Source organism: Lampris incognitus, chromosome 5 (assembly GCF_029633865.1).
Source record: "Lampris incognitus isolate fLamInc1 chromosome 5, fLamInc1.hap2, whole genome shotgun sequence".
Taxonomy (NCBI): domain Eukaryota; kingdom Metazoa; phylum Chordata; class Actinopteri; order Lampriformes; family Lampridae; genus Lampris; species Lampris incognitus.
Window position 1 is genome coordinate 47,872,950 of NC_079215.1, and position 20,190 is coordinate 47,893,139.

At 42.7% G+C, this 20,190-nt stretch overlaps 1 protein-coding gene across 1 annotated transcript in view; it reads left to right on the forward strand.

Annotated features, from left to right (window-relative positions):
• jpt1a (Jupiter microtubule associated homolog 1a) overlaps positions 1–19,561 on the forward strand; it is a 68,434-nt gene extending 48,873 nt beyond the window's left edge. The window contains exons 3-5 of the mRNA XM_056280261.1: positions 10,718–10,827; positions 14,372–14,402; positions 18,015–19,561. Coding sequence (XP_056136236.1) covers positions 10,718–10,827; positions 14,372–14,402; positions 18,015–18,145 — 272 coding nt within the window. The 3' untranslated portion in view covers positions 18,146–19,561. The remainder of the gene's footprint in view (positions 1–10,717; positions 10,828–14,371; positions 14,403–18,014) is intronic.
• Positions 19,562–20,190: the final 629 nt, after the last annotated feature.

Below are 20,190 nucleotides of genomic sequence, written 5' to 3' on the forward strand. Positions count from 1 at the left end.
GAGGTGACCAAGAGCCCGATGGTCACTCTGACAGAGCTCCAGCGTTCCTCTGTGGAGATGGGAGAACCTTCCAGAAGGACAACCATCTCTGCAGCACTCCACCAATCAGGCCTTTATGGTAGAGTGGCCAGACGGAAGCCTCTGCTCAGTAAAAGGCACATGACAGCCCACTTGGAGTTTGCCAGAAAGCACCTAAAGGACTCTCAGACCATGAGAAACAAGATTTTCGGGTCTGATGAAACAAGATTGAACTATTTGGCCTTAATGCCAAAAGTCACTTCTGGAGAAAACCAGGCACCTCTCATCACCTTGCTAATACCATCCCTACAGTGAAGCATGGTGGTGGAAGCATCATGCTGTGGGGATGTTTTTCAGCGGCAGGAACTGGGAGACTAGTCAGGATCGAGGGAAAGATGAATGGAGCAAAGTACAGAGAGATCCTTGATGTAAACCTGCTCCTGAGCGCTCAGGACCTCAGACTGGGGCGAAGGTTTACCTTTCAACACGACAACGACCCTAAGCACACAGCCAAGACAACGAAGGAGTGGCTTCAGGACACTGCACCGTTGGTGCACCGTTGGTGCATTGATGTTGCACCAATGGTAACAACAGCTGAGAGCTTGTCAAAGCCCCCATGCTCACTTACAACACTTTTAATGGTGTTGAAAACATCCTTGCCCTTGGTAGTGTGATGCAAAGACCGATTTCAATAACTCCTTTTGCACTTCAAATAAACTGTCAAGGGCTCTTGTGTAAATGAGAAGCTGGCTAACATCCATCACATCTCTACTCTCGTCCAACGCTAAGGAGAAGCACTTTGCAGTCATGCATGACTTGTTTTAGCTTTCCCTTGACATGACTTTGAATGTTAAAAATTAATTGCTTCACTGTGCGATGGGACAGAGAGAATGTTTCAAATTTCTTAGCCATGTTATCTCCAAAAGCTTTGGAGATGGTAACATGGCAATGGAGATAGAGATAACATGCTCCAAAAGCATGTTATCTCCATCTCTACTGCACATACTAGCTTCACTGTTTCGCCATCTGACAAAGGCTTCTTTGCTTTAGTAAGCTCAAGGGAAACACCATAAAACACCTTGAGAGAGGACTCCTGTGTAGACGTGGCTTTGGTAAAAAAAAAAAAGGCTCTGCTGTCAAGTGTATTTTTCCTTTGAGGGCAACAATGATTGCGGCTCTGGCACCTCCGGTGTACATGCCATATTTGTCTTTGTGTTTCCAGGTACACTAAACACATCTAGGTCAAGTCTTTTTTTTTTTGCCACGCATGTCTCTTCTCGTTGCGTGTCATTGCCAAAGAGGCCCGCCAAGATCAAGACAAGACCATGTGCAAGCAGTTGCTTGACCACAGGCCTCTTGCATTTCGAGGGAGCACCCTCTATCAGTGGATAGTATAATTACAATTGGGAGTTCCAACACCCGTGAAACCAACAATTTATTGATATTTGGAAATTGACCTGTGGGCCGTACTGAGTGAGGATGGGGGCTGGATGCAGGCCGCGGGCTGCCAAGTTGCCAATGTATGCCCTACATGCAAGCCAGAGTAATTGAAGGGGCCACAGAGACACATTTGGGAATCCCATTAGAAGGGTTGCCAGCTTTAGCTCAGAAAAATAAGGGACACTAAACCCTATCCAATCTCGTCTCCCACGACCACCTACCCAGGCCCCATGACCCCCACCTCAATGGAAAAGGTTGTGTTTATTTTTAATGAATAGCAATCTCCCTGACTCAATGGATGCACACACTGTCGAGTTAGTTCAGCATGTGGCAGGCTTGAAAGGTTCATGTAAAGGGAAATATACAGTAGACTAGAAACCTGCCTACAGTAAGTAGACCTGTCAGAGTAATTTGTCTCTAGAAAACAGACAGGAAGGTGTCTCCCCACCTGCTGCCCAATGACTGCTGGGATAGGCTCCAACATCTCGCGACCCTAAATAAGATAAGACGTTTGGATAATGAATGGATGGATGAAAACAGACATGTAGTAACATCATCCATCCATTATCCAAACCGCTTATCCTGCTCTCAGGATCACGGGATGCTGGAGCCTATTCCAGCAGTCATAGGGCGGCAGGCGGGGAGACACCCTGGACAGGCTGCCAGGACATTTTATTGGCAAACAAAAGCAACACACAAAATAAATTCAATGAACATAACAATGTATTATTGTACAAATATAAAATGTACTCTTTTTTATTTCTCAAAATTATAGGCAGGTGGTAGAGGTCCTGCTGCGCTGAGTAAATCTCGAATGAAACCAGAGATATACATGGCTGTCAATGGTAAAATTATTGTGGAAGATGAACTGTTAAACTTCCTCATCGTCAAAATGAAAACGTTGAGCCAGGACGAGATTATTTTACTGGCTGTGAACCTCATAGGATCGGAGTGGATTGAGAAACCTAAAAAAGCTCTTTTTGATCTTTGCCCAGGCTCTACCCAGTGCTTTGTATCACACAAAGGGCCACAAAAAGATGCTAACAACGTTAAGAGTTGTTTAAAATTACTTAACGAGGTTGGTGAAAACATTCCTGGGTTTGTGTCTCACCATCTAGATGAGTTTCCACCTGTGACTTTCAACAGCCTTGACGTTTCTTACCTGCTTAGCAAAATTGAAAGTCTAAGTTCGGACATTTCCACCATGAAACAGGCAATGTTTGTGCAGACAAATGTCTCCGTACGGTAACATCGGATATTATCATTGCTAATGCGTGATTGAGCAACCTGGTCTGGGCAGAGGGGCTACGCCCTCCGAGGAGGCCCTGAGCCAGGCTGTGGAGACTGTGGCGTGGGCGCCTGGACCCTTGGGCCTGGACAGGCCTGATTTAAGCGGAGGGGGTGTGCTCACTCCCCAGGTCAGCAAGGAGGCCCAGGACTGTGGTGTGGAGAGTATGATGCCGGCACTTGGAACCTTGGTCCTGGATGCAAGCACAGCGGAGGGAGGCTCGAGTGTGGAGCGGAGCAGTGAGGCGGCGGTGTCACCTCTGTGGAGCCGTGTTGTGAAGGCGGGTCCCCAGCAAAAACATGGCACTGGAAATGTTATTATGCAGTCTAAAACCCATCTGAATCCTCCCAGAAAAGAAGACAGCCGACATTGTTGGAACCTGCACTGGGGGGAAAATACGAGTCATAAAGACTAGTGTAGTGTAGTGTTTTCACTACAAAATTCTTGCCTAACTTAGACTCTGAGACACTGACTAAATACCTGAAAGACAAACTCTGCTGCATTGTAACATGTCAAAAGCTAGACACTGCTCAAAGTCAGTTCAGCTCCTTTAAAATATCCGCTGAGTACAATGACGTGGGAGAAATGTATGAACCACAGCTTTGGCCAGAAAGGATTTTTGTGCGGCATTTTTATGAGACGCGCAGACCCAGGACTACTGCAGGGCCAGTGGATGTAAAAACACTTATTGCCACAAGGAATATGCATGTACCTGAGGCTGGGGATATAGTTTGTGTCATATAACTCACGTGGCTTGCACCTTGGTCAGAACGCAAGGGACAAAGTGCAATGTATTGTTATCGACAAGCTCCTGGAGAACACTGATATCTTGTGTATACAAGAGACTTTATTAGCTAAACATGATTTAGACAAATTTAATCTGTTAATAATGATTTCCATAGGGCAGGGGAGTCCACAACAGACATAAGCATTGGGATAGTGCGTGGCAGAATGAATACCTGGGGGCATGGCCCTTCTCTGGCACAAGAAATACACTGCTCAAAAAAATAAAGGGAACACATAAGCAATGCAATGTAGCTCAAAGTCAATCACACATTTGAGATATCAACCTGTCCAGTTAGGAAGCAACACTGATTTGTGAATCAATTTCACCTGTTGGTAAATTGTCTAATTTCCACCAGGTGGAAATTAGACAATTTGCAAGACAACCCCTATAAAAGGAATGGATTTGCAGGTGGTGGCCACAGACCATTTGCCTGTCCTCATCTTTTCTGGCCGTTCTTTGGTTAGTTTTTCGTTTTGCTTGTGCCCTCACCACTAGAGGTGGCATGAGGCGGTATCTGCAACCTACAGAAGTTGCTCAGGTAGTGCAGCTCATCCAGGATGGCACATCAATGCGTGCTGTGGCAAGAAGATTTGATGTGTCTCCCAGCACAGTGTCCAGAGCATGGAGGAGGTACCAGGAGACAGGCCAGTACACCAGGAGACGTGGAGGGGGCCGCAGGAGGACAACAACCCCGCAGCAGGACCGCTATCTGGTCCTTTGTGCAAGGAGGAACAGGAGGAGCACTGTCGGAGCCCTACAAAACGACCTTCAACAGGCCACTAATGTGCAGGTTTCTGCTCAAACAGTGAGAAACAGAATGCATGAGGATGGTATGAGGGCCCGACGTCCACAATTGGGGCCTGTGCTCACAGCTCAACACCGTGCAGCCCGATTGACCTTTGCCAGAGAACATCTTGGTTGGCAGATTCGCCATTGGCACCCTGTGCTCTTCACAGATGAGAGCAGGTTCACACTGAACACATGTGACAGACGTGAGAGAGTCTGGAGACGCTGTGGAGAACGTTCTGCTGCCTGCAACATCCTCCAGCATGACCGGTTTGGCGGTGGGTCAGTGATGGTCTGGGGAGGCATATCCTTGGAGGGCCGCACAGACCTCTACGTGCTAGCCAGAGGTACCATGACTGCCGTTAGGTACCGGGATGAGATCCTCAGACCCATTGTCAGACCATATGCTGGTGCAGTGGGCCCTGGGTTCCTGCTCATGCATGACAATGCTCGTCCTCATGTGGCCAGAGTGTGTCAGTAGTTCCTGTATGTCGAGGGCATTGATGCTATGGACTGGCCTGCACGTTCCCCAGACCTGAATCCAATCGAGCACCTCTGGGACATCATGTCTCGTACCATCCGCCAACGCAATGTCGCACCACAGACTGTCCAGGAGTTGACCGATGCCCTGATCCAGGTCTGGGAGGAGATCCCTCAGGAGACCATCCGTCGTCTCATCAGGAGCATGCCCAGACGTTGTAGGGAGTGCATACAGGCACGTGGAGGCCACATACACTACTGAGCCTCATTTTGAATCGTCTTGAAGAATTTCCACAGAAGTTGGATCAGCCTATGTTCTCATTTTCCACTTTGATTTTGAGTATGATTCTGAATCCAGACCTTAATGGGCTAATGATTTTGATTTCCATTGATCATTCTTAGGTTATTTTGCTCTAAACACATTCCTCTGTCTAATAAATAAAGATTTTCAGCTGAAATATTTCATTCATCGGGGTCTATATTGTGTTTTTAGGTGTTCCCTTTATTTTTTTGAGCAGTGTATGATCCACTGATCAGTGTGATTAGATTAGAGGTGCACTGGTGCATAGCAATCAAAGTTGTACATAATAAGAATGTCTTTATAATTTTAAATGTTTACACTCCTTTTGAATGTTACCAAAATGAGGATGAATATCTTAATAGGTTCACTTTTATTAGTGCATTTATTAAAGAAAGTGCATATACATGTATATTTGATGTGGGAGACATGAATGCGGATATCTCAGATAATAATTCCTTATTTGGTCAACATCTAATCCAATTTTGTCAAGATTACAAGTTGGTTCTTTCTAGTAAAGTGCTGCTACCAGTAGATAGCTACACATATATCAAGCACTAAATGTGGTGAACAAAATAAGATATCTGGTTCACATCATTAGGAATGATTTATGTAATGACGATGATGTGCAGCGCCAGTGTTGCAAACTGTATGCACAAGCCAATATGCTGGCACGCAAATTTCGGATGTGTACAGATGATGTTAAAACTGCTCTTTTTAGGGTCTACTGTACTCCACTCTATACTGCCCACTTGTGGTGCAATTATAGCAAGCAAAAATGAAAAAGATGCAGGTAGCATATAATAATGATGCATTCAGAATCTTGCTCAAGCTTCCAAGATGGATGAGTGCAAGTTGTATGTTTGTGACTAGTAATGTTCCCACTTTTCATGGTGTGTTGAGGAATTTTATGTACAAATTTATCTGTCAGTTAATGATTCTAAGAATGTAATTATAATGCTCTTAACTGAGCCTACACAAAATGACACAAGGTACTCCTCTTGTTTCTGGAAACACTGGAACAATTACCTGTATAGGTTTTAATCATTGTGGACTTGTGAATTGCTGTTTTTAGCTATATTTTTGTGTCGTCCTGTGTTGTATTTCTGTGTTGTTGTTTTTTTAAATATGGACCGGACCTACTTATGTGTCTAAATAAAGTAAGATTTGATTGATTGATTGATTGATTGATTGATATATTATTTGATTTAATAATGAATATACAATTTTAGGGCTTAGGCCATGTGTCCCTGGTACCCTGAAGAAACTGCTCTGTTAAACCACCACAATTTTCAAGTGACCGGAAAAGGCAGAAATACAGAGACACTGCCTGCATATTTTGGGATGACTTAAAAACATGTCTTGCCTCATAACCCAAAACCTCTGCTTTTGTGGTAGATGTTTTCTCGAAGGATTGAGGCCAGCACATAAAATAGCCAATAAGCAAAAATTATTTGTGTCCCCCAAGGTGCTTACCATTCCAGACCTTCCCACACAGAAGCACTCCCTTAAACCTTTCTATGATTTATACTTGTAAAGCTACTCTATTCAAATCACTCACTTTAATGCTTAGTATTCAGTTTCATAGGCGTGTGTAAATTAAGATAAAACAACACTACGGCAGCATAACAGTGGAATAAATCTTGAGGTTATACTTCTGTCTGCATAATCTCCCTGCAAATTAACTTGCAGGAAATCCCCTGTAATAACCCTGTTTAAAGTATAACACAAAAATGCCTCTCTCATCAGCTTGATGTCAGCAACACAATTTAAAACTGTATGTCGCCTCAGCTTACATCCACTGGAGAAGGACACAAGATGAATTTTCCAGACATGTGTTTACAGTGCTGCTGAAGGTAGAATGAGAATTCAGCCTCAATGCCGTGTCGATAATACGCCCTAAAGTATTTGTCACCAACATGGATTTCTCCTCATGACTGTTGTGGTGACTACTGATCAATGTTGGCCAATGCGGGTGCACCGTTTATTGACACTTGTGCAATTAGAAGAAAAGTTTGTCTGTGGGAGTGCATGCTGGTATGAGCACGTGGACCTGGGCTAATACCTGTTGGACTGTCTGAGTCCACAGACAAGGGGAGAACATGCGAACTCCACACAGATGATGACCCCCAAGGTCGGACTACCCCCAGGGCTCAAACCCAGGACCTTCTTGCTGTGAGGCGACCGTGCTAACCACTGTGCCACTGTGCCGTTGCATGAAATCATGTCCATCATATTTGTTTATAGAAATTAAAAGGAAGTTCTTGTAAAACCTAATAGAAAAAAAAATGTTGATGTCACAACATGTGATGAGCAAGTGGAAAAACACCACCGAAAACCTGCCAAGCAAGACACCACTGGCTTTATTTTTTTCACAGTACACAACATTGTTGTGAACAGATTTCATGCACTATTGGCTAATGAAAGTAAACATTTCAGTGAGTTTTGCAGCATACAGTGTTGAACAAACACCCTCGCATGCATACGTAGTGTTTTCACCAAGCATGGTCAAGGTTTGCTTTGTGAATATTTAACCGTAGTGTAACATGGTGGTAGGCCGTCCCTCCCAGGAGCCTTCGGTTTCACTCGTTGACTTCTCTTTTGTTGACAAGGGTTCATTATATTTAATGCCTTTTCTAGTTAAACCCATCCATTGGCATTAAATTTCTAGTGGAAAACCTAGACTTTGGGCTGAATGCCACTCGTTAATTCTTTGGACCCCTTGTGACATGACAGGAAATCTGAACTGGAGTCTTGCCAGGGGGGGTTTTCCACATTGTTTAATGAAACTTCCCAGTTTCAAGAGTCTATGTAATGCCTTGTTTATTGAGCTGAGATAACGATGCATTCACATCATAAAACACTTTTGGTTACTTATTACATCATGACGTTAGTTCCACTAGACGAACTAGTCAGATGGAAATTTGGTGATGGTTTATTGCATTTTCGCTTTTACACAAGTGTGGTGGAGTGGGGCACAGGTGCAGCTGTCTCAAATCAGTTCAAGAAAGCAAGGGAATTTTTTGTTACAGGAGTACATAGTCAAGTTTTCTGTTGTTGTTTTTCTTTTGCTTTAGATGCTGTGTGTGTGTGTGTGTGTGTGTGTGTGTGTGTGTGTGTGTTATTGTGGGTCTGAGACAGTCGCACACACCAGCGTTTCCGCTAGAATTTTTTTTCAGGCCTAAACAGAAGAGACCCAGATGTTGCAGGGGGTGGTCTGCAGTTTATATTTGCCCTTAGAATTTTGTTCACTTGGTAAATTCAAGACTTAAAACAAAGTGATCACAAGGAGAGGATGACTTAATAAGCTACAGTTATTGTATACAATTTTAAATAATTTTTTTTATAAAAATACATAAATTAATGATATGAAATAAAGAAATATTACATAAAATTAAACTGTGTAACCTATGACCTTTGTAAAACAATTAGCACATCATGAACACTGTGCATGATTCATTGCCGCACTTAAGGTCTATTGCAGCTTGGCTTGGAGAAATTTCACCATTCGATTATTATGATAGGAAATTTTGCTACAGGAGACCCATTTGTTATTTTCATCATTATTACCTACCAAAAAAAAAAAGAAAAGAGAATCAGTTAGAAAAAAAGAAAAAAAGAAAGCTAAACACATTTCCATTTGAATTAAAATGATGTGTGATCAACAAATTGGAATTTACCATGGATAGTCTGGTACAACCACAGACTATATTTGGGGTTCTTCAACCACTCTTGGTCCCAGCCAGATTTTCGATGTTATTCTGTTTTTCTCTTTTTTTTTTTTTGACTGGTTAAACTTCAGTTGGGCTGGCATCAACGATGTTTATGCTTGAGCTAATTTACTCGAGCCCCTCCCCTCCCCATCTGCCCCTCTCACTTCTCCCACTTTTGTCCTTCTCGCTTCTTCCCCAAATGTATTTTTGCTTGGCCCCGGAGTTTTAGAGAAAAATGTTAATATATTTGGTTGTCCATCCCTGACTTAAGAGCTTTTTCTCTTTGTAGGCAGCGCCATGCTCACATTAGCAAGCCTTCACCCCATACGCTTGCGCACTTGCCTATGCAGTAATTTAAAGGTTCTCTGATAGCAGTGGCACTTGCATTGCATCAAGAGTTTCCCAGGCAATAACACAGAAGTTGACTCACATTTCGGAACAGCGACGCACAAAGGCTCCCAAACGCAAATTGATTTCCGAATGAATGGATAATTGGCATTACTTTTGGCATTAAACATTTTTTTGGGGGGGATTTTTTTGGCCTGGCGGGTGTTCTCTGTACAACTATAGGGGAAACACTGTACACATTTTCTGTTTTTTTAAATATTTTTTTAATTCAGATTTTTCGATAGTTACAGGTCATTACAAATATAACCCCACCCACTCCCCTCCCACAACCTGTAACAGCAGCAACATCCAATTTACAATACATTAAGACAACAACATGTGGAGTGGAACCTGTCTGATTAAAAATACGAAAATCATCATTGGAAATGGAGATCATGTCACAAAACTCTATCAGACAGCAAAAAAGAATTGAATCTCCAATATGGGGGTGTTTGGGGTTGTGTAGCTAGAACTATGTCTAGGGTCAGGGGTCCATGGTCAGAGATAACAATTGGTAAATATTCAGAGGATGTAACCTTCATTAGTAATGCCTGATCAATGAAGAAATAGTCAATGCGAGAAAAGGAATGGTGTACATGTGAAAAGAATGAATACTCACGAGATTGGGGATACTGGTATCTCCAGGGGTCAGTACAACCATTCAGAGACATGACATCTGAGAAAGACTTCGCCATAACAGATGGAGGCATCAAGTTGGGAGAAGAGCAGTCTAAAGAAGGGTCAATAACACAATTTAAATCCCCACCAAATATCAAAAGGAGGGTGTTAAGACAGGGAATCCTACTCAGTAAACTGTTGGCAAAAACAATACTATCAGAATTGGGAGCATATTACATTCACTAGTATGACAGGTGTGTGCCAAAGGGTACCAGTAATAATTAAATATCTACCATTTTTATCAGAAATAACATCAGAGGAAGAAAATTGTATTTTCTTGCCAATTAGAATTGCAACACCTCTGGCCTTGGAATCATAACCTGAGTGAAAGACCTGGGCAAAGTATGAGTTCTGCAGCCTTGGGTGGTCTTTAATACACAAGTGGGTCTCTTGTAAAAAAAACAAAAAACACACATCTGCTTTTAGTTTTTTCAGATGGGAGAAGACTCTTGATGTCTTGACAGGACTATTCATGCCTTTCACGTTCCATTACAAAAACTCAGTGGAATTAGGCCTATCTGAACTCTCATCTCTAACCGCCATCTAAATACACTGTACACATTTTCAACTGCTCGTATTTGAATCCCCAACTGGAAATAGTGTGGAGTGCTCCCTGATCTAGCCTGTGTATGCTTCCATGTCTAGAGATGAAGTAGTTCAGTCTGCTTGCTGTGGAGCAAAATGTATGTGCCCACTGGTCTAGGCCTGAATCTGTCCAGAGCAGTCTTTCCTATGTCTGTGACATGTTCCTGTTGCTTCAATGAACTATGTAATATACTTAAGTATACTTTTTCATGAATTCATAAAGCAAATATCCTGCATATCTTCTTTCCTTGCTTCAGGAGGTAAGCCTACAGGGGTCCTGTGTGGGGAGTCCTCGGCTCCGCTGCGGAGAGGAGGGAACCACACTGCCTCAGGCAACCACTCTGCAGAAGCAGAAGCACCTGCCACAGTAAGATCATGTCACCCGGCCCCTCGAATACAACTGCTCACATCATGGGTTACAAAAGAGTTGCAGGGCATTAAGGTGGCGTGGCGGTCTATTCCGTTGCCTACCAACATGGGGATCGTCGGTTCGAATTCCCGTGTTACCTCGAGCTTGGTCGGACATCCCTACAGACACAATTGGCCGTGTTTGTGGGTGGGAAGCCAGATGTGGGTATGTGTCTTGGTCGCTGTACAAGCGCCTCCTCTGTTTGGTTGGGGTGCCTGTTCAAAGGGGAGGGGGAACTGGGGGGAATAGCATGATCCTCCCACATGCTATCTCCACCTGGCAAAACTCCTCACTGTCAGGTGAAAAGAAGCAGCTGGCGACTCCACATGTATTGGAGGAAGCATGTGGTAGTCTGCAGCCCTCCCCAGATCAGCAGAGCAGGTGAAGCAGTAACTGGGGACGGCTCAGAAGAGTGGGGTAATTGGCCAAGTACAATTTGGGAGAAAAACGGGGGAACCCCCCCCTCCAAAAAAAAATAGAAGAGTTGTAGGTGGGAACTTTGACTTCATGTGACAGCAAAGGTTAGGCAAACATTAGGCAGATGTTGTAAGAGCCTTGATAAATATCAAAAAAGTAAAGAAAAACAAAATTGGCTTCTATTCTAAAGGTGGCCGGTGTCTAAACGAGTAAGCGTGGCATTATTGACCGAAGTCATTTGAATAGGCAAGGTAACTTCTGCCTTAAACGTGTCAACTTTGCCTTTAAGGTCTGAAAAGGCATCAACACTTGGATAGTAGAATGCATCCAAGTACATTTTTGAGTCGTCCCATTGCCACATGATTTCAATTGGGTTTAAGGATGTCATGGAAGACTGCAATGTTTTAAGTTTTTTTTTTTTTTTTTCGTTTTTTGACCCACACTTTGTCAAAAATGGTTATATTCCTGAGATTCACTCAAACGATGTGTTTGACTGTTATTTTCAAAGATTTATTCCTATCCCTTGCTTTGGCAAGAAATGCATTGTTTTGAATCCCGCAAAGTTGAATAAGTTCATCTGGACACAAGGTTTAGTGGGAGAAATGTTCCATCACTCTTGCATAACCACTGGAACTGACACAATTGCATAACAACTGAAACCAGTGATTGGTTTCATATGCAAGTTGCTGTGACCATTAATTAGATTTACAATGACCAAGTTGGCCAAGGTAACAATATTTTTCTGGATTCATATTTTTGAATACTTAATTGTCCCTGTGTGTGTGTGTGTGTGTGTGTGTGTGTGTGTGTGTGTGTGTGTGTGTGTGTGTGTGTGTGTGTGTGTTTGTGTGGGCCCTGTGATGGCCTGGTGGCCTGTCCAGAGTGTCTCCTCGCCTGCCGCCCAATGACTGCTTGGACAGGCTCCAGCATCCCCACGACCCTGAGAGCAGGATAAGCAGTTTGGATAATTTATGGATTGACATGTACAATTCACAGAGGATTGGAGAATAGTTGCAATCACAATCCTGTAAGAAGGTGACAGATGTACTTAGCCCACCTCCTCAGTTCAGGGATGGTCGTTCCCTCTTCTCCCCTTATTGCCATATCAACTTTACAGTTGATTTGGAATATGTTTCGGTGTGCTCAAAGATAATGGCAGTAAACTTAAAACCACACAATACATACAAGGAGTGTCCACAAAAACATACTGTTAGAATTATATTACAATAATTCAATTAATTCAACCATCTGGCCCATGCCCTTATAGTGACAAATTAAAGTGCATGTGCTTAAGGAGTGTATACTTATGCAATCAGTGAAGCATTTAGAATGTGGATTGCTTCAGGGTAAGTGCTCTCTTGGAAGCAAGATGGTCAAGTCTTAAAATTGCGGAGTCTTTTACCCAAAGGGAGATGGTTGAATAGGGAGTTGGGTGGGTGTGAGGAGTCCTTTAAAATGTTAAAACCTTTCTGCTGAATGCAGATATGGTAATGGTGGGGAGTTCACAGCCAATTATTTTTGAAGCTGTGTGCATGACTCTGTCCAACAGTTTTTTTCTTGGGGACTGTAGAATTGCTATACCATACAGTTATTGAAAAAGTGAGCACACTTTCTATTGCAGCTCTGTAGCACTATAACATTGCACTTCTTGACACTCCAAATTTCCTAGTCTTTGATGAGCTTTCTTCTGGATGGTGGTGAAGTTGTCTTCCCATTTCAGGAATTTGGAATGATCCATTCCCTCTACCAGCTGCTTGTTAATTGCCAGCAGTGGTAGCTCTCCCTGATTTTTTTTTATGGAAGTCAACCACAAGTTCTTTAGTTTTGTTAATTTTCAGTTCCAGATTGTTGTTGCTACACCAGTCAGCTCGAGAGGAGACCTCTTTTCTTATCATTACAGGAAATCAGTCCCACCAGTGTTGTATCATCAGCAAACTTAAGTCATCTCTAGAGTGTCAGAGTGTGAAATATAGTCATTGGTGTATAATGAGTAGAGCAGAGGTGAGAGGACACACCCCTCAGGGGCACCTGTGCTAATGATCAATGAGTTTGAAAATCTATTGTTGAATTTGACAGCTTGTGTTGTTCTGCCCAGTAAGAAGTCCAAAACCCAAAGACATAGAGACTGATGGAAACCTAGCTGCAAAGTTGATGGGTATGACTGTAGTAAAAGCTGAGCTATAGTCAATGAACAGTACCCATAGGTGGCAGGCGCTTCTAGATGATGCAAGATGGCGTGGAAACAGAGAGATACACCATCATCCGCTGACCTATTGGCCCTGTATGCAAAATGCTTGGGATGTAGCACAGCACTAGACACATGTTTACAAACTACACACTCAAATTCTTTGATTACAACAATTGTTAGGGCAACGAGCCTGTAGTCATTTAAACAGCTAACAATGGGCTTCTTAGGCACAGGAATTATTACTGCAGATTTAAAGCATGCTGGTACTTTGCTCTGGTTAAATAAACTGACCAATTGAAAATACAAGTCAGAACAGAAGCAAGTTCAGCAGCACACCAATTTAAAGTGGCTGAGGACACAAGATCAAGGCCGGCAGCTTTCATGCTAAGTACATCTGTCACGATCTTACAGTACAGTGATTGCAGCTATTCCCCAATCCTCTGTGAATAGTACACTTGGCTATTGTAACTCTAATTAATGGTCACGGCAATTTGCATATGAATCCAATCACTGGCTTCGGTTGTTATGCGACTGTGTTGGTTTCAGTCATTATGCATATGTGCCGGCTTCAGTCGGTATGCAACTGTGCTTTTTATAAGGTTGAGGATACCTGCAGTCAGCTGAGACTGATGAAGTCACTTAGATGAGTGATGAAAGGTTTCTCCAACTAAACCATGTATCAAGACGAACTAATTCAACTTTCTGGGATTTCGTTACCTGAACTATTGATCATGCATCAAGACGCATTGTTTTGAAGTTTGCAAGTTGTCAAAGTTCAGAAGCAGTATGTGTCATGTATAATTCACTTTACTGGTATTATAACGGTTATTAAAATTCTTTATCTTGCTTGCCATCTACAATGATATATTAACCATGTCTTTTCTCCTCTCTCCTTAGGAGGTAGACAGTGGTACAGGTGGTGATGCTGGTAAGAACTTTTTAAAAAAAAGATTTTAGGTTTGAGTTTGAACTTTTTTCTCTGGCCAAGTCACCCATGATCTGAATTAGACTACATAAAAAAACACAACACCTATCTATTGACACTTAAAGCAAATATACTGATTTATAGAATTTCTGATGACAGGCGCTTGGGTGGTAGTGAAGAATTGCCAGATGGCTGGGCAACGACTGCAGAAATAGTGGGGGAGACACCTAGGAAGGTGCTTGGTGTGTCATCTGGACAGAGGATGGAAGACAAGGAGACTTGGTGGTTGAATGAGGGAGTACAGGAAAGTATACAGAGGAAGAGGTTTGCAAAGAAGAAGTGGGATAGTCACCATCTCCGACAAACCACTTGCAACAGTGGAATCCTTCAAATACCTGGGCAGCTTCCTCTCTGACGACTGCAGCATTGACAGGGAGATACAAAACCGGATTAAACAAGCGTCATCCTCTTTTGGCAGACTTAGGAGAAGGGACTTTCAAAACAAAGACCTCAATCTCCACATCAAAATATCTGTCTACTGGCAGTTGTCATCATGACTCTCCTCTACAGCTGTGAGGCATGGACCCTGTACAGCCACCACCTCAGGATGCGTGAGGCCTTCCACATCAGATGCCTACAATGCATCCTGAGGATAACCTGGCATGACGGAGTGCCCCATACTGAAATACTCCGCAAGACCAACTGTATCAGCATGGAGGCTACCGTCACCCAGCGCCAACTTCGATGGCTCGGTCACGTCATCAGGATGCCAAAGGAGCGCTTACCGCGTAAAGTGCTGTATGGCCAGCTACATCTTGGTCGTCGCTTGGCAGGGGGCCAGAAAAAGCGGTACAAAGACCAACTGAAGACCATCATAAAAAAGTGCGGCCTGAACCTGAGCCAGCTGGAAGACACTGCCGCCCAACGCTCCATCTGACGGCAGCTCTGTCAACAAGGGGTGCAAAACCTCGAGAAGGAGCGTGGTGATCGACGGACCAGGAGACGTCTGAAGAGACATGAAGCCAGTACCACACCTACACCCCCAGTCAGTGATTTCGCCTGTTCTGTCTGTGGCAGACATTGTGGATCGCGGATTGGGCTTTACAGCTATAAGAAGACTCACAAGTGACAGAGGCAGGATTGTCATCATCGGATACGACGGACAACCTAAAGCAAGCAAAGCAAACAGGAAAGTATACAGAGGAAGAGGTTTGCAAAGAAGAAGTGGGATAGTCAGAGAGATGAAGAAATTGGATAGGAGTACAAGGAGATGCAGCATAAAGTGAAGAGAGAGGTGGTAAAGGCAAAGGAAAAGGTGTATGGTAAGTTATATGAGAGGTTGGACACTTAAGGAAGGAGAAAAGGACTTGTACTGACTGGCTAGTCAGAGGGACCAAGCTGGGAAGGATGTACAGCAGGTTAGGGTGATGAACGATAGAGATGGACGTGCTGACAAGCGAGGAGAGTGTGCTGAGAAGGTGGAGTGAGTACTTCGATGAATAAGGAAAATGAGAGAGAAGGCTTGATGATGTGGGGATAATGAATCAGGAAGTGGCATGGATTAGCAAGGAGAAAGTGAGGGCAGCTATGAAAAGGATGAAGAATGGAAAGGTGGTTGGTCCAGATGACATACAGGTGGAGGCATGGAGATGTTTAGGAGAGATGACAGTGGAGTTTTTAACTAGATTTTTTAACACAATCTTGGTGAGCAGCAGTATGGTTTCATTCCACAAAAGACCACCACAGATGCGATGTTTGATTTGAGAATGTTGGAGAAATATAGAGAAGGTCAGAAAGAGTTACATTGTGTCTTTGTGGATTTAGAGAAAGCATATCGGACAAGATCAGACAGTAGTCTCTGTGGACTATCTGTAGTAAGAGTAGGGAGCAGGTTGAGGAGAGCCTGGAGAGGTGGAAGTATGCACTGGAGAGAAGATGAGTGAAAGTCAGTAGGAGCAAGATAGAATACATTTGAAGTCGGAAGCTTACATATACCTTAGCAAATACATTTAAACTCAGTTTTTCACAATTCCTGACAATCCTAGTAAACATTACCCATCTTAGGTCAGTTATGATCACTACTTTATTTTAAGAATGTGAAATGTTAGAATAATAGTGGAGAGAATGATTTATTTCAGTTTTTATTTCTTTCATCTCATTTTCAGTGGGTCAGAAGTTTACATACACTATGGTCATTATAGCCAAACAGATCAATTTTTGTTTCATGAGACATGAAGATATTTCTCCAAAAACTAAGATCTTTGTCCCCATGTTCAAACCACAGTCTGACTTTTTTTTGGTGGCAATTTCAGAGCATTGGCTTCTTCCTTGCTGAGCGACCTTTCAGGTTATGTCGATATAGGACTCGTTTCACTGTGGCTATAGATAATTGTGTACCTGTTTCCTCTAGCATCTTCACAAGGTCGTTTGCTGTTGTTCTGAGCTTGATTTACACTTCTCGCACCCAACTACGTTAATTTCTAAGACAGAACGCATCTCCTTCCTGAGCGGTATAATGGCTGCGTGGTCCCATGGTGTTTATACTTGCGTACAATTGTTTTATTTTTGGGGGGGGGCGCATGGGCCCTTTTGCAATGGAGGAGCGTTTATAGTGACGCCAGCAAAATTAACTAAAAATAAAAATTACAAGTGCGCACGCACACATGCATGCAGACAACAATTACGTGACTTACAGTAAAATGATCAATATGCAACGTATATTGCAAGCTCGGTAAGATAGCTAAAGTCCCTCTCACATTGGCCAAAAAACCCGCTAATACCCGCTAACATCCGCCTTTGGTGGTCAATGTAAAAGGGTAAACTCGGCATTCACTCCCGGGTCAAATGACTGCAGTAGTCACGGGTATTTATCGGCTCCACCTCCGATCAGCATTGATGTAAACGCGACACCCGGGTGGACAGGCTAATTTGTGCGATGATGTCGCGCCATTGTCCGCGTGTCGTAAAATCGCGCCGGCTACTGAGGAAAAACATTTGTTGTTTGTGGGTACAGCCTCTTCGTTCAAGCAGCCCCAGAACATCGTTCAATCTGTGTTGAGTTTGTATGGTTTGAAAGATGAAGTACAATATATAAAACAGTAACGTTAACCGCCGTCTCTCTGGCTTCCGTGCTGCTTTCTGCTGTTTACTTCCGTCTTTTCCGGAGCGTTCGTGACATCACGAACATCATGACGTCAAAGATGACGCTACAGAAGAAAAAAAAAGGAAAATTGTCTGCTGGCACTGTGAAAGGGGTCAATTGCCTATTTTTAGCGGGTTTACCGTTTAAAACCTGCTTACGCATGCTAATTTTGGTCTAAAAAAGGGTATAAGTTAGGAGTTAATGTTAATTGTTGTCCTTTTTGACATTTGTGGTAAGGCTGGTAATTGCATTTTTTTTTGACAAATCCTTGTTAAAAGATGTACAACCATACATTTTTTTCTGTGGAAAATACAACCACACAGTCACCATGAAATGAGTGACTACAACAGTGTTCCTGATTTGTGGATTAGCTTTCATTTTAGATATGCCACCAGCATAAATATACATTTTCAGGATTTTCTCTTTAATGTTTTGCGAATGGGTCTCTTATCTCTCTCCATACCTGTGTTCAGAGAACAGCGCAGAAGCTGAAGTTGTCCCTGAGCAAAAGGAGGAGCCCAACCCAGCCGACCCGGCTGCTGCAGGACTGAGTTCAGGCCGCAGGAATCCCCCCGGTGGCAAGTCCAGCCTCATTCTGGGTTAAAACCCAGTCAACTGTTCCCCCTTACCTCCAGTTCTTCTCGCAGAACCCATCCATTTTATGTTTCTTTTTTTTTCCATTTCAAGAAACCTTCCTTTATCTGTACCCCAAGTGCATTGTTTTGATACCTTTTGACTTTTCAAAAATGTATTTTTATTTTTGACAGAAGCACTTTATGTATCTTTATTTATATGATTGGAAGCCTGCCCTTGCAGGGTGTTATGCCTGCAGGTGTGTGCATGGGGTTTACGTTGTCTTGTACATCAACTGCCCCCAAATCTTCCTTAACATTGTTAAAATGGAAAAAGCTTTGATTAACTATGTGGCCAGTTTCTTTTTTTTATGGGGGGTAAACAGAAATGGATATAAAGACAGTTGTTGCCTTTGCTTTTTGCTTAATTTTGGCCAACCTGCATGCATGTCTGGTCTGTAACGTATGAATGTTAGGAGGGGAAAAAAACTGGACTTTGTTAATTTAAGATGGTAACAGGACTCAATGATTTTTTTTTCAATTGTTGAATAGTTGATGTGTTGTTTTTGCATGAAGTTGGAACCTGTCTACTAATTTCAGTATTAACATAGGGGGGAAAAATCTGACTGTAATCTGAAGGATGCAAAGTTAAACTGTTGTCCTGTCCTCAGAAAAATCATTCCCGTATCCAGAAATTCAGAATTAGAATGAGCATTTTTTTTTGTATAGTATCAATTACCCGTAGATTATAGTGTCCCCATTGCTAGTTTCAATTGCCATGTGTTTTTATAGATAAACTGTACTTAATGAGTGTCTCTTTGTATGGTAGGCTACAAAATCAAACAGGGTTGGGTTTCCTAAAAGCATTTTAGCAGATCATGGTCTTTCTTCTTTCATTTTAAGTCAGTAGGACATTGATGGTCTTGGTCTTGATATCACAATGTTTCTGGTAAACCCAGTCCAGATTTGACAAGTGACCTTATGGCAGCTCAGCCTATAAAATTGTCTTGTTTTTTTATTTTTCCCTTAGACACTTTTGACAACTTTTATGTATAATATCTCCAGCTTGTTGGAGATTTGTAACAGTTTTTCGGACATTTGATTTATGGGTACCCAAGGTTTACAGACCACAGTTCATTCTGACCCCCACCTCTCATTCCCACTTCTGTCGTTGTGCGTCACAGATCTGATGCTCTGACAGCAAGCTGCCATGTAAGAAAATCAACAGGTCAACTTATTGTAGTAAGCAGTACATGAAATTTATTTACTGTGGTGTCAAGTACGTAACATTTCTTTTGACGGGTACTGCAGGGTGCAAGACTTTTCAGTATGCATTCTACTCTTCTGATTTGATGCTGGATGTAAGCTACTATTGACATTTGAATCCAGAAATTGGCATAAATGGAATTAAAAGTCATTTGACCGTGGACACTATGATTGTCGTTATTATCAAATCGAGGAAGGCTAGCAGAAAAATTATCAGCTGTCAATCCATCATTTCTCCCCTGAGATTAATGTCAGGAATAGGGTTAGAGTTAGCCAAATCTGGATTGCTCACTGGGCAAAATGGGCAACTGCCTCAGGGGCCCCAAAGGCTCAATGTACCCCATATGTCAATTGGTTTGTAGATATTTGATTAAATGCAAATTGGTTTGGGAATATGTACCATTTAAACATATCAACTGAAATGGTAGGGGCCTTGAGAAGGGTCCATATCCAGTATTTGTACATCGACACTATACAGAGAGGTGACTATTGGTCAGGTTGGTTGGGGCCCAAAGTACACTATATGAACAAAAGTATTGGGGCACCTGGCCATTACACCTGCAGGAGCTTTTATGACATCCCATTCTAAATCCATAGGCATTAATATGAAGTTGGTCCCCCGTTTGCTGCTATAACAGCTTTCACTCATCTGGGAAGGCTTTCCACAAGATTTTGGAATGTGTCTGTGGGAATTTTTGCCCATTCATCCAGAAGAGCATTTGTGAGGTCAGGCACTGATGTTGGACGAGAAGACCTGGTTTGCAATCTCCCTTCTAGTTCATCCCAAAGGTGTTCAATAGGGTTGAAGTCA